Source organism: Mobula birostris, chromosome 1 (genome assembly GCF_030028105.1).
Source record: "Mobula birostris isolate sMobBir1 chromosome 1, sMobBir1.hap1, whole genome shotgun sequence".
Lineage (NCBI taxonomy): Eukaryota > Metazoa > Chordata > Chondrichthyes > Myliobatiformes > Myliobatidae > Mobula > Mobula birostris.
Genome location: NC_092370.1, coordinates 157,288,673 through 157,313,253, shown reverse-complemented (window position 1 = coordinate 157,313,253; position 24,581 = coordinate 157,288,673). Strand labels below are relative to the sequence as shown.

The 24,581-nt window shown below is 44.6% G+C and overlaps 1 protein-coding gene across 1 annotated transcript; it reads left to right on the top strand.

Moving 5' to 3' along the window:
- The first annotated feature begins 19,284 nt into the window (after window positions 1-19,284).
- On the top strand, window positions 19,285-23,231 carry LOC140192949 (EEF1A lysine methyltransferase 3-like). Its single transcript, XM_072250450.1, has 3 exons — window positions 19,285-19,452; window positions 21,097-21,208; window positions 22,819-23,231. The coding sequence occupies exons 1-3, from the start codon at window positions 19,285-19,287 to the stop codon at window positions 23,229-23,231; spliced, it is 693 nt and encodes a 230-aa protein (XP_072106551.1).
- The last annotated feature ends 1,350 nt before the right edge of the window (window positions 23,232-24,581 follow it).

Here is a 24,581-nt window from a genome sequence, read left to right as displayed (position 1 = left end):
CATTCTGATATGTCAATCCATGGCCTTCTCTAGTGTGGAGATGAAGCCACACTCAGGTTGGAGGAACAACACCTTATATTCCCTCTGGGTAGCCTCCAACCTGATGGCATGAACATTGATTTCTCTAACTTCCGCTAATGCCCCTCCTCCCCTTCTTACCCCATCCTATATTTTATTTATTCATTTGTTATTTCCCCCTTTTTTCTCTCTCTTTCTTTCCCTCTCACAATCACTCCTTGCCTGCTCTCCATCTTCCTCTGGTGCTCGCCTCCCCCTTTCTTCCTCCCGTGTCTCCAACTTTGCTTCCTCCCAGCTCTTGGCTCCATCCCTCCCCCTCCTGTCTTCTCCTATCATTTCGGATCTCCCCCTCCCCCTCCACCTCCCTCTTTCAAATCCCTTACTAGCTCTTCTTTCAGTTAGTCCTGATGAAGGGTCTCGGCCCAAAACGTCGACTATACCTCTTCCTGTAGATGCTGCCTGGCCTGCTGTGTTCTACAAGCATTTTCTATGTGACCCTCGATTTAACCCTTGCCAACTCACGGGACAATGAGAAAAGGGCATGCCCTGGGTGCTGGAGTTCTTTAATAATGGATGCTGCCTTTCTGACACACCACTCCCTAAAGATGTCCTGGGTGCTTTGTAGGCTAGTGCCCAAGATGGAGCTGACTAGATTTACAACCTTCTGCAGCTTCTTTCAGTCCTGTGCAGTAGCCCCTCCATACCAGACAGTGATGCAGCCTGTCAGAATGCTCTCCATGGTACAACTAAAGAAGTTTTCGAGTATATTTGTTAACATGCCAAATCGCTTCAAACTCCTGATAAGGTATAGCCTCTATCTTGCCTTCTGTATGAATACATCAATATGTTGGGACCAGGTTAGATCCTCAGAAATTTTGACACCCAGTGACTTGAAGCTGCTCACTCTCTCCACTTCGGATCCCTCTATGAGGATTGGAACAGTATGTGTTCCTTCGTCTTACCCTTCCTGAAGTCCACAATCAGCTCTTTCGTGTTACTGACGTTGGGTGCCAGGTCACTGTTGCGGCACCATTCCACTAGTAGTCATATCTCACTCCTGTATGCCCTCTCGTCACCACCTGAGATCCTACCAACAATGGTTGTATCGTCAGCAAATTTGTAGATGGTATTTGAGCTAAGCCTAGCCACACAGTCATGTGAATACAGACAGTACAGCAGTATGTTTCTGAAAGATTTCTTATCCTTCTGAATTCCAGCGAGTACAGTCCCAGGTGACTCAATCTCTCCTCATAGTCTAATACCCTCATCTCTGGAATCAAACTGGTGAACCTCCTCTGCACTGCCTCCAAAGCATTCCTCAATTAAGGAGACCAGAACCTCATGCAGTACTCCAGGTGCGGCCTTACCAGCATCCTAAGCAGTTGCAGCATAACCCCGCCCCCCGTTCTTAAATTCAATTCCTCTAGCAATGAAGGCCACCTTAGTGTCCATGTCCCTGCCACATAAAAAGCAAAGAATTTGAGTCTGCGGAATCCTAGAGACAGAAAAGTGCGGATGTTGCAATTTGGACATAAAAGCACAAAATTGTGGAAATACTCAGCAAGCCAAGTGACATCTGCAGAGATAGAAGCAGAGTTAACGATTCGGGTCGATGACCTACAATTGGAATTTTAATTGCAGAATCATCTTGGATGAGAAGTTCAGATGCTCAGCATCGTTCTTCCAGGACATTTTGCAAAACTTTATCTTATAGTGCTGCAATGAGCCAGTTATTGTTAGTGCGACATCCCAAATATGTTTACGCCATGAGTAAGTTATCAATTCCCTACGTCATGTCAAATGAAAGTACAGGATTTTTTGAGAGCTAACGTAGAGGTGTTAGGCTGAAAGAGGTCTTTTATTGTGGTAAGTGAATATGAAACACAAACAGCTCCAATTTAGCAGCAGCAAAATTATACGTTTGAGTCACTCATTTACCTGAATTATATTCACCCCCAGGCATTTACGACAAATTAAAACAATTTCACAATTGGCAGCAACATAAGCTGCTATGGGAAATTACATAAATCTATGCCAGAGAGATTACAAAGCGTGTATTTCAGTATTACTTTTTTAGTCATTGAAAAATAACCTGTGAGTTTATCAACCAGGTAACCAAAAAGAAACACGTACCCGTACTCTGTTCTGCGTCTGTTGCAGGGACTGGTAGGAGCTTCTACATTACAGGAAAGATATATAGAAAACACGGCACTCGAGATTCATCAAGATGTTGCTATCTGTAGAAATTTGCAAGTTGCTTTCTTCGGGGCAAAATAATATTGTGTGCGTGTGTGTGTGTGTGTCTGTATGTGTCTGTAGGTGTGTGTGTGTGTGTGTGGCGGGGGAGCGCGGTGGAATGAGGGGACAATGGCGCAATTAGAGTTGAAGTATTGCTTCGAAGTGTCGGAGACTCGAGTTCAATGCAGACCTCGGGTGCTGTCCGTGTTCTCCCGAAAACTGCGTGGGTCTCCTCTGGCTGCAGGACTTATTCGGGTCGGCTGGAGGACGCCAGGTGCTTGGATCCCAACACCTGAAAGACTGAGAGTGTATCAACGGCAGAAACCCTCGCCACAGTTACCGCCTAGATCCGCGGGACATGGATTGGGCCAGGTGTTGCAATTCTTTCTCGGCTGCCGCAGAAACGGCATGCGGCGCATTCTCTTGTACCGTGGAAGAAACCTAAAATGGAACCTGCACATTATGCAACTCAGAAATAAACACACAAACAAAAACAAAATTGCTGAATAGGGCAGGCAGCATCAGTAGAAGAGAAACGGTGTTTTTTTTTAGCTCGAAGATCCTTCTTCGAAACAGAAGCACAGGTATCTACCATTCAACTTCACACCTGCACGAAAGCAGGGCTTCAACAGCTCCCACAGGTAAAGGAGACAGTGTTAGCAATTTCCATTTCACATGCAGAAGAGTAAACACAAGAGATTCTGCAGATGTTGAAAATACAGAACAATACACGCAAAATGCTGGAAGAACTCAGCAGGTCAGGTAACATCTATGGAGAGGAATAAAACAGTCGAAGTTCTTTCTTGTAAAATTTATGCCGGCTGGCCGTCCAATATAAGGTGCATTACTGCCTTCTGCTGAGGTGAAGTGTGATGCAAAGAGACAGGAAGTAGTCTACCCATCAATTTCTGCCCCGCCCCAAAAAACACCTCAAATAATGTCAAAAAGTCTAATGTTTTTTCGGAAAGTTAAATATGCACTTGCAGTATGTACGTTACGATGGCAGTGTTATCCTAACAAATTTTCCATGTTAAGCCATCTTTGTCCTAAAGGTCTCAAATTAGCAACTACATATTTCCTTTGCAGCTCATAGGAACTGCATTCAAACAACTTCTACTGCACCGTTTCTTGACAAGTGCACTCTCTACAAATGCCAGATCATGCATGTTAATTCTGAACAAGGAATTATTCAACCTAGCTTGTCCAATCTGTAAACGTCTATGATTAACTTCTTCCTTTCTTTTTATACTCTTACATAGAAAACATAGAAACATAGAAAATAGGTGCAGGAGTAGGCCATTCGGCCCTTCGAGCCTGCACCGCCATTTATTATGATCATGGCATTTCATCAAACTCAGAACCCTGCCCCAGCCTTCCCTCCATACCCCCTGATCCCCGTAGCCACAAGGGCCATATCTAACTCCCTCTTAAATACAGCCAATGAACTGGCCTCAACTGTTTCCTGTGGCAGAGAATTCCACAGATTCACCACTCACTGTGTAAGAAGTTTTTCCTAATCTCGGTCCTAAAAGGCTTCCCCTTTATCCTCAAACTGTGACCCCTCGTTCTGGACTTCCCCAACATCGGGAACAATCTTCCTGCATTTAGCCTGTCCAATCCCTTTAGGATCTTATACGTTTCAATCAGACCCCCCCTCAATCTTCTAAATTCCAACGAGTACAAGCCCAGTTCATCCAGTCTTTCTTCATATGAAAGTCCTGCCATCCCAGGAATCAATCTGGTGAACCTTCTTTGTACTCCCTCCATGGCAAGGATGCCTTTCCTCAGATTAGGAGACCAAAACTGCACACAATTCTCCAGGTGTGGTCTCACCAAGGCCTTGTACAACTGCAGTAGTACCTCCCTGCTCCTGTACTCGAATCCTCTCACTATAAATGCCAGCATACCATTCGCCTTTTTAACCGCCTGCTGTACCTGCATGCCCACTTTCAATGACTGGTGTATAATGACATCCAGGTCTCATTGCACCTCCCCTTTTCCTAATCAGCCACCATTCAAATAATAATCTGTTTTCCTATTTTTGCCACCAAAGTGGATAACTTCACATTTATCCACATTAAATTGCATCTGCCATGAATTTGCCCACTCACCCAACCTATCCAAGTCACTCTGCATCCTCTTAGCATCCTCCTCACAGCTAACACTGCCACCCAGCTTCATGTCATCCGCAAACTTGGAGATGCTGCATTTAATTCCCTTATCCAAGTCATTAATATATATTGTAAACAACTGGGGTTCTAGCACTGTGCCTTGCGGTACCCCACTAGTCACCGCCTGCCATTCTGAAAAGGTCCCGTTTATTTCCACTCTTTGCTTCCTGTCTGCTAACCAATTCTCTATCCACATCAATACCTTACCCCCAATACCATGTGCTTTAAGTTTGCACACTAATCTCCTGTGTGGGACCTTGTCAAAAGCCTTTTGAAGATCCAAATATACCACATCTACTGGTTCTCCCCTATCCACTCTACTAGTTACATCCTCAAAAAATTCTATGAGATTCGTCAGACATGATTTTCCTTTCACAAATCCATGCTGACTTTGTCCGATGATTTCACCACTTTCCAAATGTGCTGTTATCACATCTTTAATAACTGACTCCAGCAGTTTCCCCACCACCGACGTTAGGCTAACCGGTCTATAATTCCCCAGTTTCTCTCTCCCTCCTTTTTTAAAAAGTGGGGTTACATTAGCCACCTTCCAATCCTCAGGAACTAGTCCAGAATCTAATGAGTTTTGAAGAATTATCACTAATGCATCCACTATTTCTTGGGCTACTTCCTTAAGCACTCTGGGATGCAGACCATCTGGCCCTGGGGATTTATCTGCCTTCAATCCCTTCAATTTACCTAACACCACTTCCCTACTAACATGTATTTCGCTCAGTTCCTCCATCTCACTGGACCCTCTGTCGCTACTATTTCTGGAAGATTATTTATGTCCTCCTTAGTGAAGACAGAACCAAGGTAATTATTCAATTGGTCTGCCATGTCCTTGCTCCCCATAATCAATTCACCTGTTTCTGTCTGTAGGGGACCTACATTTGTCTTTACCAGTCTTTTCCCTTTTACATATCTATAAATCTTTTACAGTCAGTTTTTATGTTCCCTGCCAGTTTTCTGTCTTAATCTTTTTTCCCCTTCCTAATTAGGCCCTTTGTCCTCCTCTGCTGAACTCTGAATTTCTCCCAGTCCTCAGTTGAGCCACTTTTTCTGGCTAATTTGTATGCTTCTTTGGAATTGATACTATCCCTAATTTCTCTTGTCAACCACGGGTGCACTACCTTCCTTGATTTATTCTTTTGCCAAACTGGGATGAACAATTATTGTAGTTCATCCATGCAATCTTTAAATGCTTGCCATTGCATATCCACCATCAATCCTTTAAGTGTCATTTGCCAGTCTATTTTAGCTAATTCACGTCTCATACCTTCAAAGTTACCCCTCTTTAAGTTCAGAATCTTTGTTTCTAAATTAACTATGTCACTCTCCATCTTAATGAAGAATTCCACCATATTATGGTCACTCTTACCCAAGGGGCCTCTCAGGACAAGATTGCTAATTAACCCTTCCTCATTGCTCAAAACCCAGTCCAGAATAGCCTGCTCTGTGGTTGGTTCCTCGACATGTTGGTTCAAAAAACCATCCCGCATACATTCCAAGAAATCCTCTTCCTCAGCGCCCTTACCAATTTGGTTCACCCAATCTACATGTAGATTGAAGTCACCCATTATAACTGCTGTTCCTTTATTGCACACATTTCTAATTTCCTGTTTAATACCATCTCCGACCTCACTACTACTGTTAGGTGGCCTGTGCACAACTCCCACCAGCGGTTTCTGCCCCTTAGTGTTACGCAGCTCTACCCATATCGATTCCACATCTTCCCGGCTTATGTCCTTCCTTTCTATTGCGTTAATCTCCTCTTTAACCAGCAACGCCACCCCACCTCCTTTCTTTTCATGTGTATCCCTCCTGAATATTGAATATCCCTGAACGTTGAGCTCCCATCCTTGGTCACCCTGGAGCCATGTCTCTGTGATCCCAACTATATCATAATCATTAATAACAATCTGCACTTTCAATTCATCCACCTTGTTACGAATGCTCCTTGCATTGACACACAAAACCTTCAGGCGCTGTTTTACAACTCTCTTAGCCCTTATACAATTATGTTGAAAAGTGGCCCTTTTTAATGCTTGCCCTGGATTTGTCAGCCTGCCACTTTTACTTTTCTCCTTACTACTTTTTGCTTCTACCCTCACTTTACACCCCACTGTCTCTCTGCACTCGTTCCCATCCCCCTGTTGTGAACTAACCTCCTCTCGCCTAGCCTCTTTAATTTGATTTCCACCCCCCAACCATTCTAGTTTAAAGTCATCTCAGTAGCCCTCCCTAATCTCCCTGCCAGGATATTGGTCCCCCTAGGATTCAAGTGTAACCCATCCTTTTTGTACAGGTCACGCCTGCGCCAAAAGAGGTCCCAATGATCCAAAAACTTAAATCCCTGCCCCCTGCTCCAATCCCTCAGCCACGTATTTATCCTCTTCCTCATCGCATTCCTGCTCTCACTGTCGCGTGGCACAGGCAGTAATTCCGAGATTACTACCTTTGCGGTCCTTTTTCTCAACTCCCTTCCTAGTTCCCTATATTCTCCTTTCAGGACCTCATCCCTTTTCCTACCTATGTCATTGGTACCTATACGTACCACGACCTCTGGCTCCTCACCCTCCCACTTCAGTTGTGTTCCTCCCATCCTCAGAATTCTATATATAGATGTTGTACTTTCTTTTCTTTATCCCAACTTTGTTGTCACACTGATTGAATAGACGTTTTAATTATGTTTTTCACCACCACCCCTCAAGCAAAGGCACCACTACATTTATATCCTTTATTTTAAGTGATTACTTGGCAAGAATGTCTGCCACCTCGTTTCCTTCAATCCCAACATGGGCAGCAACCCATATGAAGTGTATACACAGATCTAGTCCCTGCATCCTCAATAGATTAGATTAGATTATTAGATGAAATTGGATTATGAGGACACGCAGTCCTCTTTTATTGTCATTTAGTAATGCATGCTTTAAGAAATCATACAATGTTCCTCCAGAATGATATCACAGAAACACAAGACAAACAAACCAAGACTGAATAACTGACAAAAACCACATAATTATAACATATAGTTACAACAGTGCAAAGCAATACTGTAATTTGATAAAGAACAGATCATGGACACGGTAAAAAAAAGTCTCAAAGTCTCTCTAAAGTTCACGCAGACGGTAGGAGGGAAAAAACCCTCTCCCTGCCATGAACCTACAGCGCCACAAACTTGCCGATGCAGTAGCTTGGAAGCACCCGACCACAGCCGACTCTTCAGTCCGTCCGAAAACTTTGAGCCTCCGACCAGCCCTCCGACACCGAGCACCGAGCACCATCTCTGCCGAGCGCTTCGACCCCAGCCCCGGCAACAGGTAATAGGCAATGCCGAGGATTTGGGGCCCTTCCCTCTGGTGATTCTCGATTGCACAACAGCAGTGGCAGCGAAGCAGGCATTTCAGAAGTTTCTCCAGATGTTCCTTCGTGCTTCTCACGTCTGTCTCCATCAAATCAGGATTGTGCACGGTACCTACTTAACAAATACCTATATCATTTCAGAGCGGCAACGCGCGCTGCATTGCACCACCATCTTCTCCTCCCAATGGATATCCAATCTCACGAAGAATATCTAACCTACAGATTCAAATACCTGTTTTAATAGCTGTCAAGACCAAGAATGAACCAGAGCACAGAAGTATATAATCAGTGCATACTTCTTCCACCCTTTCCATAGGCTAAAATGATAGCAACCATCTCAGACGTGAATAGTGATAATTCGTCTGACGATCTTTTCCTAAGTATATTAAACAACCCAAGATTTCGTGCACACTCATCTCCCATCCACCCAAATCTGAAGATCTTATTAATTCATTGCTTCCAACACTCTACTAATGTTGCCAATACTGGATGACCAACTTTATGTCCTCTTACGTTAACCAAATAAACCATTTCTAACTGTAATCTGTGTAGGTGTAAAGGTATTTCACCCATTTCTACAGGCATTGCCAAAGCTGGGGATGATTTCATAGCACCACAACATAATCTCGATTTTTGACCTTGAACTTTATCTAGGGGCTTTAAGACCACTGGCCAGCCTGACCCATAAGCAACACACCCATAATCAAAAATAGATCTGATTAAAGCAATATACATTCGTTGAGGTGACCCCTACTCTGACCCAATCACGCCCAACGAAGCACCTGAGCACATTAAGGGCTCTTGTACACTTCTCTGGGATTTTATTCACATGCGCCTTCCATGGTAGCCTTGTGTGCATCTACATACCTAGAAAATTCACTACTAATGCTTGTTTAAAAATTAACTTATAACTTGAGATCAATTGTGGGTGTAATGTTTCTTTTAGAAAAAACAAATAATTCGAGTCTTCGCAACAGAAAATTTAACCCCCCCCCACTGACATCCCCAGTCCTCTACTTAATAAATAGCTGCCTATATTTTCCTAACTATATCAATTATATTACTGCCTCTCTTTCACACTGCACCATCAGCATATAACGATTTGGAAATGTCCGAGCCAACATTTAAGAAAGTATAATTAATCATAAAATTAAAGAGACTGTTGAATCCATTTGACTATCTCACACTCCTTAGAGAATGTTGTTCCCATCCTAACTTGTATCTTCCTATCACATAAAAATATTGAATTCAAATGAACATTCTACCATCTATGCAAGTGGAAAAAGCACCTGCCCCTACACCTCCCCCCTCACTACCATTCAGGGCCCCAAAAGGCTCTTTCAGGTGAGGTGACACTTCACTTTAGAGCCTGTTGGTTTCGTCCATTGTATCCGGTGCTCCCAGTGTGGCCTCCTGTAAATTGGTGGATCCGACATAGTTTGGGAGACAGCTTCGGCGAGCACCTGGGGCCGAAAAAACGGGATCTCCCTGTGGCCACCCATTTCAATTCCACTTCCCATTCTCATTCCAACATGTCAGTTCATGGCCTTCTCTACTGTCGCGATGAAGCCACACTCAGGTTGGAGGAGCAAAACCTTATATTCTGTCTGGGTAGCCGCCAACCTGATAGCATGAACATCAATCTCTCAAACTTACGGTGATTGCCCCTCCCCCCCTTCACCATTCCCCCATTCCGGTTTCCCTCTCTCACCTTATCTCCTCAGGTGTCCGTCACCTTCCTCTGGCGCTCCTCCCCCTTCCACCCTCTCCTATCAGATTACCCGTCCTCCAGCCCTTCATCTCTTTCACCAATCACCTTCCCAGCTCTTTACTTAACCTCTTCCCCCTCCCGGTTTCACCCATCACCTACCACCTTGCACTTTTTCCTCCCCTCCTCCCACTTTCTTCGTCCATTTTCTCAGTCCAGATGGAGGGTCTCGGCCTGAAGTGTCGACCGTTTACTCTTTTCCATAGATACAACCTGGCCTGCAGAGTTCCTCCAGCAGTGTGTGTGTGTGTGTGTGTGTGTGTGTGTGTGTGTGTTGCATTCTACCACTTATTCCCATCTTTTTCAGTCTAAGCAGCAATCTTTGTATCCATAATATATGATATGGGTTCTCTACATCAAAGAAAACTCTACCACTGATTCTTTATTAACTTGGGCCTTCCGAATATCAGATTACAAACTTAACACCAAATCCCTGGTCATTCTCCCGTTACGAAATCCAAACTGCTACACAGCTGATTTTCCATTCCTTTCCACAAAAAGAAAGCCTTGGTCTAAGCATTCGTTCCATTATCTTACATACATGTGAAGTGAACGAAATAGGTATTTTACTAGAAGGATGTAATTGATCCTTACCAGGTCTCAGTTTCGGGTTAACAACCGCTAACTTCCTGGAAGCAGAAAATCGCCCTTTAGCCAATCTTGTATCAAAGAATTTCAAAACCAGCGCAAGCTTTGAATACGATAACTGTGTAAACATATTGAAACAAATATCATCTTTCCCAGGTGATGTTTGATCAGCACTATTAATATCCCTTTCAAGTTCAGACAGTGTAAATTCGATATCCAAACAGGAAATGGAACATTCTTTTTTCTCGCTGTTTTCCTATTCGTCCTTTATTTACTTAAGTTGACCGAACTATGTACACTGACATATGTTTTGCTAATAATTCGCCTTTTTCTCAGAGCCAATAATCGTACTCTTCTCCCCACCATGCATCAAGTTTTCTAACTTCGTCCACTTTCTGTATCATACCCAAAACTTCTCCTACCTGGACCTCTTTCCCAACGCTACCACTGTACGCTCTTTAATACATTTTCTTTGCCTTTCTCACTACTCTTCTAACTATAGCTTGAGCTCTTTTATATTATATGAAAGACGACCAGGCGTAACACTGCCTAACTTTTCTAAAGATTTATTCTGCTCCTTCACAGCTCTTTTACATCCATCTACCCACCAGGGAACAGCTTTCCTTTTATTATCTCTCAACCATCCAGGAACGGATCCCTTAGATCTTGAGTTGCGTACAGAGCACAAGTTATTACAGGTGCTGGAAATCTACAGCGATACACACAATGTGCTGGAGGAGCTTAGCAGGTTAGGCGGCATCTATGAATGGTAATAAGCAGCCAATGTTTCAGGCCGAGACCCTTCATCAGGACAGATATTCCTACTCAACTTGATCTCCTCCAAAGCCAAATGATCGGGAAATCTACTTTCACATAAATCATTAAATACATCCCACTTTGTCTGTTTAAAATTCCATCTGGAGATAGGAATAATATGATACACACCTATTCCCATTGTACAAATACCGGGGAGATGATTACTCGTCACTGTCGTATCATTATACATCCCAGTTAAGCAGACTTTTATATATCCTCAGATACCAGCGTAAGGTCTATAGCAGAATGAGTGTTGTTAAATAGATTTATCCTTGTACCTCTACCAGCATTCAAACACACCAAATACTTCTCTCCCAGAGAGGCTTCCAACACCGCCCTATTTGTATTTGTGTCACTACAAACCCATATCGTACTATCAGCAACGCCGTATAACCTTACATTTCCCCCCATTTCTACTCATACTTAATAGTCGGCGTTTCTGGCCGAGATCAGGTCAGGAAAGGAAGGCGGAAGAAGCCAGATTATGTCACAATCATGGACTCTGCATGAAGTCCGGGCGCTCTCGCAGACGGGCAGCTAAAAAGAGTCGGCAGTCACGCTCACGAGAATGTATGTTCCAGCAAATTGGGGTATTTATATCTTTTCGTTTCAGTCCTTATCAAATTTTGAGCAGAACACGAGACAGCAACGCTCCCTACTTGCCTTATTCCACATTCCGGGAAAGAAGACCATAATTTAGATTGATGCTGTAAAGGAGCGGAATTTAAATACTATTACGTTCCTGCTTCCGAGCCACAGTGTCGGCGTTAGATTTTTAGTTGAGGGTTTTAGTTAACGATCCTGTTGGTCTAACATTTATTACTTTCTTTTTGTTCTGCCTAGTTCCTATAAACATTTAGTTCATTCCGCGTTAGTGTCTCTCGCTCTGCACTTGGGCCATCACAGGGTGAGGTAGGTCCGGAGTACAAGCAGGCAGGTGATAGGTAAAACCAGGTAAGGGGGATTGTGGGTAGGTGAGTGGGACAGGGGAGATGAAGAGAGAAACTGGGCGTGATAGGTGGAAGAGTAAAGGGATGCTGAAGAAGGAATGTGATGTCAGAGAACAGTGGGTCATAGGGAAAAGGATAAGGAAGTGGGACACCAGAGGGATATAATGGGCAAGTGAGGAGAAGGGAAGGGGTAAGAGGGGAACCAGGGTGGGGATGTAAAATATGGAAGAGAGGGACAAATCATCGGAAGTTGAAGAAATCGATGTTCATGCCATCGGGTTGGAGGCTACCCAGACGGAATCTGAGCTGTTGCTCCTCCAAACGGAGAGTGGCCTCATCATGACCGCACAGGAGATCATGGAATAACATGTTGGAATAGGAATGGAGAGCAGAAGTAAAATGAGCGGTCACCAAGAAAATCAGACTTTTTTGGTGGACCGGGCGAAAGTTCTCGACGAGGCCGTCCCCAGATCTACGTCGGGTCTCACCGATGTAGATGAGGCCGCACCGACCTGAGTGGGCAACCCCGAAAGACACACAAGTGAAGTGTTGCCTCGCCTGGAAGGACTGTTTGGGGCTCTTAATGGTATGAGGGGGGAGGTGTAGGGGCAGGTGCAGCAGTTGTCCCGCTTGCAGGGAGGATACGTGCCCGGAGGAAGATCAGCGGGAAGGTAAGAGAGGACAAGAAAGTCACGTCGTGAGCGAATCCTGCGGAAAGCGGGAGGTGCGGGGGTGGGGGGAACAATAGGGAAAGGCATATTTAGTGGTAGGATCCTACAGAAGACCCCACTGCAACCCAGACTTGACATGGCGACGACACAGCAAAAATAGCAAATTCACTTCCAAGCTTGTGATGTCATGCTTCCCATGCCACGTGCTAGTGTGGCCAGCGATAAGAATATTATACAGTCTAACTCCTGGCTAAGGAGTTGGTCTAGGAGGGAGAGCATAACATTTCTGGATCATCGGTCTCTCGTCCAGGGAAGTTGAGACCGGTACAGAAGGGATGGTTTGCACCTGAAATGGAGGGGGGACTAATATCCTAGCGGGAACGTTTGCTAGTGCTGCAAGGTGGGGTTTAAACCAGACTTGCAGGGGGATAGGAACCAGAGTGGCAGAACAGTTAGTGGAACGATTGTTAACGCTTCAGACTAAGTCCAGAACCAAAAGTGCGACTACTGTCCTATTAAAAGAAGTTTGGATAGGTACATGGACGGTATGGGTGTGGATTGGTATTGTCCCGGTGCAGGTTGATGGGAGTAGGCTGGTTAAATCGTTTGGTACGGACTAGATAGGCCAAATGGCGTGTTTCTGTGTTGTACTGTTCTATGACTCTGTGACTCTGTAACTGCAGGCCCGTTTCACGTTGAATTTTAAACGTTTCATTTATCCATATGCAGTTGAAATAACTTATATTACATCAGTCAATGTAAGTTCCAGGTTGTACCTAATTGTCAGAGAGAAGGAGACGCGCGAATTGCTATTTATACACTACCTCCTATTGACATAGGGAAGGATAATCAGGTAATTAGGAAAGGCACGTCTGATTTTGTAATCTGAATTGAATATTGCCTACTTCCAAGTTCCTCGTGGGCGATGCGCCCATTTTCCAGTTACAAGACTATTGCGGTCGGGCTACATTTTAATTGGCCACTATAATTTGCATCTAGTGTAAGTGAGTGGTACACTAATAGAGTACAGGGAAATTAATTGTGGGATTGGTGGGATTTCTCAGTGAGATAGCAGAAAGTCGCTGGACCGAATTATCCTCCACATGTAAGATTTTTTCAATCTAATGCTGGGAAAATCGGTTTTCCAGAAGAATAACATTTAGCTCTATTAATTATCGGCATAATTTCCCGAATCTTCTTTAAACTCGTGCATTTTATTGAATAGACAAAAGACGCGGACCTCGGGATTGGTACTAGAATGCTGAAATATTATCGTTGGAGGTATCAACCCTACATTCATTCAGGACCGAACACCAACTACCAGGAGTAAGCAGCCACGGTGCGCAATGGTTAGCCGTTAAGCCTTCAATGGAGTGGTGACATTGGGAGCAGTTCGAACAGTGCACTGTCGAATGGCCCGGCGAAACAATGTGTACAAATGTTATTCTTTGACTAGGAGCACCGAGTTCTGTACTTCGTCGATCTAAATGCACATAGTACTTATTAATTCGCTACAATTCGTGTCATCAATTTGTTTCTCTGTGACCTTCCTCATCCAAAATACTCAAGGCAAGATGCCTTTTACCTCCGTGGCACATCCGACTAACTGACTAACTCCGTAGCCCGGCTATCTTATGTGTGTCTTAACATCGTACAGCTTGCAGAGAAGGACATGACCATCTTGGAGTAACAGTGTCTATCGCGCTATAATTTGAAATCAGTGCAATAACAACGCAAGACCTCAGGTCAGGTCAATTCCCATTATTGTCAATTTGTCACTAAATCATAATAATTAACATACGATTTTGGGACTGAGTCATCTTAGATGAGCCGCGGAAAAACCGCAAGAGAGCGCACTACAAAAACACTCAAGACAAAGGCGGCCACTGAGAGTGTGGTTTAGAAGCTGGAGTAAGGATGGGCCGGATAGCGATGTTTGGGGCTTGTTTCATTAATGTATTCCACATTCATGAACGTGAACAGTGGAACTATATTATAGATCTTATAGATTCTATAATAACAAGTAGAGAATATCTGAAAGGGATACTAAATAAGAATAATTGCATTCTGTGGTTTCGAAGGAATGGTGGAATATAATCAAATCAATGTGGTTATAAAATCAACCTAACCCTTACCTCTTACAACACCTCCCCCTCCATTTTTATATCATCCATTGCCTATCTAAGAATTCCTTAAGTGACCCGAATGTATCTGCGTCTACCAACTAAGGTAGGCGCCAATGTTCCCATCCATATTTTTAATTTTTCTGTGTGCACACAAACTGTCTCCGTTTGGCAGTCGATGAAGTCTGGAACCTACACTCCAATCCTCTCCACCCAGCTCCTGCCCCCTCCCCAACTCCCGCCTCAGTTAGTGCAAATTAAAAGCTGGCCTTGGGGACTTTTACCAATCTGGTACATAATAACATATGATACAGACTCAGGAGCAGACCAGACGGCCAGTCGCCTTTGTCATTCAACAAGTCATTGCTTCATAGTTTTAGTTTCATATCCAACTCTGCCCATTCTGCTTGGTATTTTATATTTTAAATGTCCACCCCGAGCTCGGACAATGGCATAGTCAATGAGATACCACTGTTTAGATCGGAGGTGCTGCCAGGGGGCCTTGAATTAATTTTTCTAGCGCAAGAAAGTGTTCCTCGAGGTGAGGTCGTGGTGGTCGGCACATATGGTGAAAAAGTGGTACTCCATTTGAGATTATCTTACCAGGACATTTCTTTCATATGGTTCCTTTCCAAGTTTTAAGTCCTGAACAATACTGGCATTGAAGTCCCCGAAACAGAATTTGCTTATCCTCCCAGGGGATGCTCGATAGTGTCGTGTTTAGTTAAGCTGGCAGGGTAGCAGGCCTCTTTTTCATACTCATGTGAGACTAGATTTGATGCACAAGTATTCACCTAGGTTGCAAGCTGGTTGTAGTCAAGCACCAATGGATCATCATTAGATGTTCCCACTGGACGCTCCGATAGTTGCCTACACGTTTGTTCTTTATTGCAAACTCAGCATCGTGGATCCTGAGTTCGTCATCTGCCTTCCCTTTCCAGAAAAAAAAGTATAAGCACCCTTCTCCTCTTTCAGCTTCCCTTCGTGTGCGAGAAGGGTTTCAGAAAGAGGAAGCAGATGAATTTCAGTTCTGTAGCAATGATCGCTGTCTTTCTCACTACTATCCACCGGAGTACACACACTCCATGTTCCAAAGGTCACGTTTCATTGTTTCCGACGGCAAATGACAATCGCCGTGGACACGATAATCCAGTCATACGGTTTCGAGGCAGACTAATTTAGGGCACCTTCTTCAGACCCTTCCCTGAGTGGCGTGACCGGAGTGGATCCGAAACAGGATTCACTGCCGTTATGATGTGATTGGCACAGATGACTGCTGGACACATCATCGCCTCATCCATTCCACCATGTCCATTGGACTCATGAAAAAGAGGAGGGTTCATAAGAAGCAGACCAGGCCAAGACAAAAACTTGCAAGCGTTTGCTTGACCTTGTCACCCAACAGCACCATTAGGTGTTGTTTGGGGAAACCTCCAGTGGGAATATCAGGATGAAATCGGAGGACATGGATCTACTTAAATCCACCATCCGCAATACCTACTGAAACATCTTTGGGAACAAGTCCAGAAAACAGCAGGATTGGCTTGATGACAACGGCATTGAGATAGAACAACTCGTCTCCAGGAAATGGAACACATTTTGTGCCTGGCAGAGTGACATTAGCAGTGAGGCCTGAAGAGAAGCTTTCATGAGAGCCAAGGTGCATGTCCAGCGAAGGGTGAGGAAACTTGAGAATTCTTGGTGGACTGCTAAAGCCCTGTAAAGCTAGAGTCTGAAGACTCTGGTGATACTAAAGGCTTATTCAGTGCCACCAAAGTAGCCCATGGTCCAGGTTTCTCTGTATTTAACGATGGGAAGAACTTGCTAAAGGATCGGGAGGATATCTCTCTAAGCTGCGCCGGTGTGCGGGCGCACAGTGACTGAAATGCTCTCGCGCACATAGACTTAGATGTCGCGCAGCTGGTATTTTCTCTTATATAATTTAAGCATAAAGTGCCGTGCAGTTTTCAGGCTGTGTAAAAAGTTCCTGAACCATGCACCTGTAAAATTAAAAAAGGGGAACGTTGACGGAAAAAACATTTTCACAAACCTCTTAACCACAACCGCACTGCAGAACCAGAGGTTAGTAACCCACCAAATCCTCCAGAGACCTGCGAGAGAAGCCATGGGGATCCTCCCAATATGAAAGTGGTCCACGATGCCATCAGGAGCCTGAAAGTGGACAAAACCAGTGATCGTGATGGGATCCCAGCAGAGATCTTCAAAGAAGGCGGACTACCACTCCCGTGTCACATACACACCCTTCTCTCGAAGGACTGTGAAAAGGAACTACTGCCCCGAGCTCAGGGGTGTTCTAATAGTGACCATATTCAAGAAGGAAGACAAGGTAGATAGAGGCAATTACAGAGGCATCTCCTCCTGTCAACAACAGGCAAAGTGCAGGTATCTGTGTCAATCTACTGCTTCTGCTTGCGCGATCTGAAGGACTCCCTAAATCATATTGTGGTTTCTACCCCTCTAGCGGTACCGCAGACATGATATTTAGAGAGCCCCAATACAGGAGAAATTCCTTTAACAAATGCAACCGATGTACTTGGCTTTCTCAGATTTAGCAAAGGCATTTGTTACAGTAGACCGACATGCTATCTTACGAATACTGAGGCTACTGCATGATAACATGTCAGCCACAGTACTCAGCAAAGTGGGTCTGAATCAGACGCCCTTGCTATCAAGACGGGAGTCAAACGGGGTTGCATCATTGCCACCCTATTTACCACCTTTATTGAAGCCATCCAGCATTTCACTGGACAAGACCTGCCACAGGGGATCTCAATGAACAACAAGCTCTATCAAATCTCCCTTCACTCTCCTACCCCCTGAGGAATACAGTCTGAACCTGTTTATTTTCCCCTATAACTCAGGTCCTCAGGTTCCGGTAACAACCGTGTAAATTTTCTCTGCACTCTTTCAAACCCATTGCTGTCTTTCCTTTTGGTACTGTATGTGACCAGAACTGCATCCAACACTTCAGATTACGCCTCAACAACATCTTTCAGAACTGCAAAATAATATCCCAACTCCTGTACTCAATGGCTTAATTTATGAAGCTCTATGTGTGAAACGCTCACTTTAAGATCCTATCTACCCGTGTCGCCACTATTAAGGAATTAATGGATATGCATTTCCGGATCCCTCTGTTCTACCACCCTCCTCGCCGCCCTGCGGCTCACTGCGGAAGTCCTACCCTGGTGCGACTCCCAAAGTGCGACATCTCACAATTGTCTGTTTTAAATTCCATCTGCCATTTTTCAGACCATTTTTCCATCTTGTCTAGATCTCGCTGCAAGCCATGACAGCTTTCCTCGCTGTCCACTGCACCCCCAGTCTTGCTGTCATCTGCAAATCTGTTGAGCCAGTTTAGCTCATTATCATCCAGAACGTTGTTGTAGTTGTAAAACAACAACGGACCCAGCACCCACCCGTCTGACACGACACTAGTCACAGGCCGCCAGTCAGAGAGGCAACCATTTAGAACCACATCTCCCATGAATCAACATCTAATCCATTTTACTACCTCATCCTGAGTGCCAACTGACTGAACCTACTTGACCAACCTCCCATACGGGACATTGCTAAGGCCAATGAAAGGCCCACTGCTTTTCATTGATCAACCTCCCTGGTGGCTTCTTTGAAAAACTCTGTAAGTTTGATTACGTAGGACCTACCACTCACAAAGCAGGTTGATTATCCCTAATCAGTCCCTTTCTATCCAAACACTCATATATCCGGCCCCTTAGAATACTTCACAATAACTTTTCCACTACTTTTGTCAGGCTCACCTGCCTATAATTTCCTGAAAACATACACAAAATGCTGGAGGAACTCAGCAGGCAAGACAGCATCTAGGAAGGGTTGTGGCCCTAAAGGTCGACTGTACTCTTTTCCTAGATGCTGCCTGGCCTGCTGAGTTCCTCCAGCATTTTGTGCGTGTTTGTCCGATTTCCAGCATCTGCAGATTTTCTCATCTATAATTACCTGGTTTATTTTTAAAGCCTTTCTTAAACAACAGAACAACATCAACTATCTTCCAGTCATCTAGCACCGCACCCGTGGCTAAGGACGTTTTAAATATCTCTGCCAGGGTCCCGGAAACCTCTGCGCCAGCCTCCGACAAAGACCGAGAGAATGTCTTGTCAGGCCGTGGGGATTTATCCGCCTTTATTTACCTTAAATTATGACATTGCAGTTTGTAATATTTTAACGTGCTTAAAATATGACCATGATTCACTTGGATGTAAGACTAGAGCTACTTTTTGCAAAAACAAAATATTCTCTAACATAATATAACTTTCTTCCCTGGCCCCACGCCACTAAAGCGTGATAACCTTGCAATATCTGTATTCCACAAAGCTGTCAGCCCAATGTGCCTAAATTACTAGGTCGACTATGTATCATTGGCCGTGAAAAAACTTTCCGTTTGAGGCCGACTAGAAGGGCGCTATATAAACGTTAGTTCACCATTTTCAGCAAATCGCTTGTGTTAATTCCCCGTCGGGAGCGAATCCCACCGCGTCTACTTGAAGACCATCGACTGAAATTTGGGGGAGTGTAAAGATGGCAGCAATCCGACGGTTGGAGGCCTCCAACGACGGCGCCTCGAAGGAGGGAGATAGAGATTCCACAATCATTTTTGAGAACAAATACGAGTTCTGCGGATACAATTTAAAGATCTCTCGTTTCATCAATGCTAACCTGGGCTTTTCGGCCTATGTTTGGGAAGCTGTAAGTTACCTGATTAACTACAGCGAGGCAAAGACCGTGTTACGCATGCGCAGCGCTGTATTTACTACCGGTGGAGGGGGGGGGTGTCAAATAGCGGGAAAAAAGCAGATACTGATCACCTAAATAAAATGAGAAAGTGCAGGAAACATTTGGCAAATCGGGCAGCATTTGTGATAGAAAAAACACTGGACCGTGTCAAAAACCCATCTCAGGAAAATGGATTTTAGCCTGAGATATCAAGACTGTTAAATCTGTTTCTCTCTCCGCAGATGTTTTCCGACATCCAGGGTATCGCCAGAATTTGCTGCTTTTTATGTACTGGAGAGTGGGAACGCTCCTTGTACTTTGTCTCTGTAATGTGCTGCTGGTCGGGATTTAGCCCCATCACTTCAATAAAAAAGGATATATCACCATTCCGGCGTGTCTGTTCTATGCCCAGCTGTAGCAACATGCTTAAAACAACATAGTTGATCTTATTTTTTGGAGGCCCCAGTTCTTGTGTTCAGGTGGAGGTGGGAACTCGATGTGGATGGTCAAATGGGGATTGCCAACTCATTGCTTTATCATTTGAAGCTCCAAATCTCTCCCTCTCATCAGATGTCGATGCTGACCACAGTCACAGCCCCTTCGCCCTGGCTTGTTGTTAAATGCGTACAACGTGCAGGTAGTGATCTCGATTCCTCTGTGCGCCCATCTTTTGCGGAGAGTGGGCAAAAGAAAGCCAGTCCTTTGGTTTACTATTGTGACCGGAACCGCTACACCAAAACAGGGAGTTTATAGATTTTTTTAAAAATTTAAGATTGGTGCCGCAACCAGCGCTACATTTATACGGAAACCATTGATGCAGCCGTGCTATGGACTGATAGATCGCCCAAAGGGTTAAAAACGAAAACACGAGAGACTGCAGAAGCTGTAATCGGGAGTGACAAACAATCTGCCGAGGGAACTCAGCGGATGGAAAAGAACTGTCGACATTGCGGGTGAAATCCTACAAGTCCTTTCCTCACACAGTTGCTGCTCGATCCATTAGGTTGCTCCAGTAGTTTCTTCGTCGGCTCCGGTGACGAAAGCCCCCACTAAGGACACGTCTGCAAACAAGGAGTCCCCACACGTTGTTAAATTCAGAAGATGGACGTTCTTTTCTGCGGATGGCAAAACTAGACACCTCCTCTCTTCACATTTAGCAGTAACGTTTTTCTTGTCTGACATGTGTTTTGATACAATTCATTACTGTACTGTGGAGGTGTAGTTACCGCGTCCAGTGATTTTTGTGCATTTTCCGACTTACAACAAATCGACTTACGGACGTCTATATAAACGAAACACATTAGTTACCGGGGGACATTTTCTCATACGGACACGTAAACTGATGAGACTGTAGATTATTACTGTTTTTTTTGGGGGGGGGAGGGTCCACTGTGGAGGCGGTTAAATCCCTTTAGCGCGTCAGTTTCCTCTGCAGACCAAACCGCAATCAATCCGGTCTAGTGCTGCTTTGTTTAGATTGCTCGAGGGCAACAGTGCGCTGTCGAGTCATATGTATCTGTACAGATTATTTGTTAACGTGCCCTGCCCTGTATTGACGGTAAAGGCTGGACTTGCATCACTGTCTTCATGAGCCTATTCCGTGTTCCATTATTTTAGGGGGTCGCTCTCTGTCGGTTTTTTGAGAAACAGAACGCCAGTTTTACTGGAAAGAGAGTGATTGAGCTGGGATCAGGCACTGGAATCGTTGGGATTTTAGCAACCTTACTTGGTAAGTGAAAGGCGGGGTAATGAACTGAAATCCAGTCCTTTCTGATATTAACATGGAATCCGGAAAATAATGACGGGGGTGATGGATATGGAGAAAAGGGTTTTATTGTCTAGGACAACAGGAATTCTGCAGATGCTGGAAATTCAAGCAACACACATCAAAGTTGCTGGTGAACGCAGCAGACCAGGCAGCATCTGTAGGAAGAGGTGCAGTCGACGTTTCAGGCGGAGACCCTTCGTCAGGACTAACTGAAGGAAGAGTGAGTAAGGGATTTGAAAGTTGGAAGGGGAGGGGGAGATCCAAAATGATAGAAGACAGGAGGGGGACTGATAGAGCCAAGAGCTGGACAGGTGATAGGCAAAAGGGGATACGAGAGTTACGAGAGGATCATGGGACAGGAGGTCCGGGAAGAAAGACAAGGGGGGCAAGGGGGGTGGTGGGGACCCAGAGGATGAGCAAGAGGTATATTCAGAGGGACAGAGGGAGAAAAAGGAGAGTGAGAGAAAGAATGTGTGCATAAAAATAAGTAACAGATGGGGTACGAGGGGGAGGTGGGGCCTTAGTGGAAGTTAGAGAAGTCGATGTTCATGCCATCAGGTTGGAGGCTACCCAGACGGAATATAAGGTGTTGATCCTCCAACCTGAGTGTGGCTTCATCTTTACAGTAGAGGAGGCCGTGGATAGACATGTCAGAATGGGAATGGGATGTGGAATTAAAATGTGTGGCCACTGGGAGATCCTGCTTTCTCTGGCAGACAGAGCGTAGGTGTTCAGCAAAGCGGTCTCCCAGTCTGCGTCGGGTCTCGCCAATATATAAAAGGCCACATCGGGAGCACTGGACGCAGTATATCACCCCAGTCGACTCACAGGTGAAGTGTTGCCTCACCTGGAAGGACTGTTTGGGGCCCTGAATGGTGGTAAGGGAGGAAGTGTAAGGGCATGTGTAGCACTTGTTCCGCTTACACGGATAAGTGCCAGGAGGGAGATCAGTGGGGAGGGATGGGTGGGACAAATGGACAAGGGAGTTGCGTAGGGAGCGATCCCTGCGGAATGCAGAGAGAGGGGGAGGGAAAGATGTGCTTAGTGGTGGGATCCCGTTGGAGGTGGCGGAAGTTATGGAGAATAATATGTTGGAACGCCTACTGCGTTCACCAGCAACTTTGATGTTTATTGTCTAGGGCACTGTTAAAGCCGTTTAGTTTAGTCAGAAAATAATAAATGTAGTCTGAAGGTATGTCGCTTTCACACGGATTGATCTCTCCTCTCCTGTATAACAAAATCGAGAGTCCCTGTCCAAATTCAGTTCTACAGGTGTCCTGCCCGGGTTAAAATTCATACCACACCAACCTAGTTTAGTTGACCAATTTTTGTCTTAATAATTATACGACAATTTATTGCAAATGAGGTACTGAGCGGACTTTGATTGTAGGAAAGACTATTAGATTCCCAAGCTATTTGGCCTTTGTGCTGTGCTAGTTTTAAAACAATAAGTAATGCTACTGTCTCCCGAAATAAGATTGAACTCTACCCAGATTTCTTACACTGTTCTTTCTGTGATCACGATAATTAAGGGTGAATAGAAACGGAGCTTTTTTTTCTCTCTTGGTCAGGTGGAGAGGTGACTGTGACAGATAAGCCGAGCATCCTGAAGCAAATAGAAAACAATGTCTCCATCAACATCCCCTCTGCCTGCAGGCACCGTGTAAAGGTCCGTGCTCTGACCTGGGGTGAAGACCACACGAGCTTTCCCTCCGACTATGACTTCATCCTGGGTTCCGATATTGTTTACAGCTCAGTGAGCTACCCGGCACTCATGGACACATTGCGACACCTCGCCAGCCACAGAGCCACAATTTACCTCTCTTCCGAATTGCGGAAGAGGAATGGCTCGTTCTCTTTTCACAAGCAGCTTCTGCCTCAATATTTTAATTGCCAGGTGGTTGACAGGATAGATGATAAAAATATCATTGTGTATAAAATGTCCAAAATTAGTACAGACCCCGGAGTTGGGTGCTTTAATTAAGTAAGGGAACCTCTATTTCTCTCATCTTCTTCCAGCTTCTTGCTTTTAAAAACCAGCATAATTTATATTCTCTGAAAGACTTTGTTCAGATGATTGTTTATGGGACTATTCTCTGTTTCCTCCCATTGATTGACGGAAGGGGTTGATGCTCACCCGTGACTTGGTCAAGTGTTCGAGTATACTGTATGGTGATTGGATTTAAAACACAGGGTAACAACTAGAGCTGTTATTTGGGGTCACTGTGGTCTGGCAGCAATAAGGTGGCCAGGAAACTGATGATGGTGCCACACATCTTAATACTACTCCGAGTAACACCAGCTGCGGCTCTTATCGATCAATTTGAGAATTTCCATTATTGTGTTATGTAGAAGTAATATTTCAGCGGTGCTTGTCCTGGTTAAGCAGGTTCTTACAGGGAAGACCGATTGTTTACTCTGTCGGTGGTCAATCCGTTCTGGTTCTCCCATAATATTCCCAGTTCAGTGTAGTGTTTCGATTTTTACCAATTTTGTTTTCTTGTTAACAAGAACAATGATATTTGAACAATTCGCATGAAATATTCACTTTTCTTTACAACATTTCACAATGACTTTTCCTCACTCGCAAGGTCAGAAGGAAATGTGTTCACTGATGTTCAGCATCTTTCACAGCCCCTTAGTAACGAAGCAGTACACACCCAAAATCCGGACTATTTTGAGGTCTGGGCCAGTAGGTGGCAAGTAACACTCGACAAATGTCAGACAATGACAGTATTCGGGAAGAGGAAATCCAACATGCCTCTCCTATATGTAATGACATTGTGAATAAAAAATAGGCAATAGACAATAGGTGCCAGGAGTAGGCCACTCAGTCCTTCGAGCCAGCACCACTATTCACTGTGATCATGACTGATCATCCACAATCAGTACCCTTTTCCTGCCTTCTCCCCATATCCCTTGACTCTGCTATCTTTAAGAGCTCTATCTAACTCTTTCTTGAAAGAATCCAGAGAATTGGCCTCCACTGCATTCTGAGGCAGAGCATTCCACAGAACCACAACCATCTGTGTGAAAAAGCTTTTCCTCAACTCCGTTCTAAATGGTCTACCCCTTATTTTTAAACTGTGGCCTCTGGTTCTGGACTCCCAGAACATTGGGAACATGTTTCCTTCCTCTAGCATGTCCAATCCCTTAATAATCTTATATGTTTCAATCAGATCCCCTCTCATCCTTTTAAATTCCAGTGTATACAAGCCCAGTCGCTCCAATCTCTCAACATATGACAGTCCCGCCATCCCAGGATTAACCTCGTGAACTTACACTGCACTCCCTCAATAGCTAGAATGTCCTTCCTCAAATTTGGAGACCAAAA

Coding starts and splice junctions, on each gene's coding strand:
- LOC140192949 (XM_072250450.1), top strand. CDS start 19,285: ATGGCAGCAATCCGACGGTTGGAGGCCTCCAACGACGGCGCCTCGAAG. Junction 19,453..21,096: donor CGGCCTATGTTTGGGAAGCT/GTAAGTTACCTG, acceptor CCATTATTTTAG/GGGGTCGCTCTCTGTCGGTT. Junction 21,209..22,818: donor GATTTTAGCAACCTTACTTG/GTAAGTGAAAGG, acceptor TCTCTTGGTCAG/GTGGAGAGGTGACTGTGACA.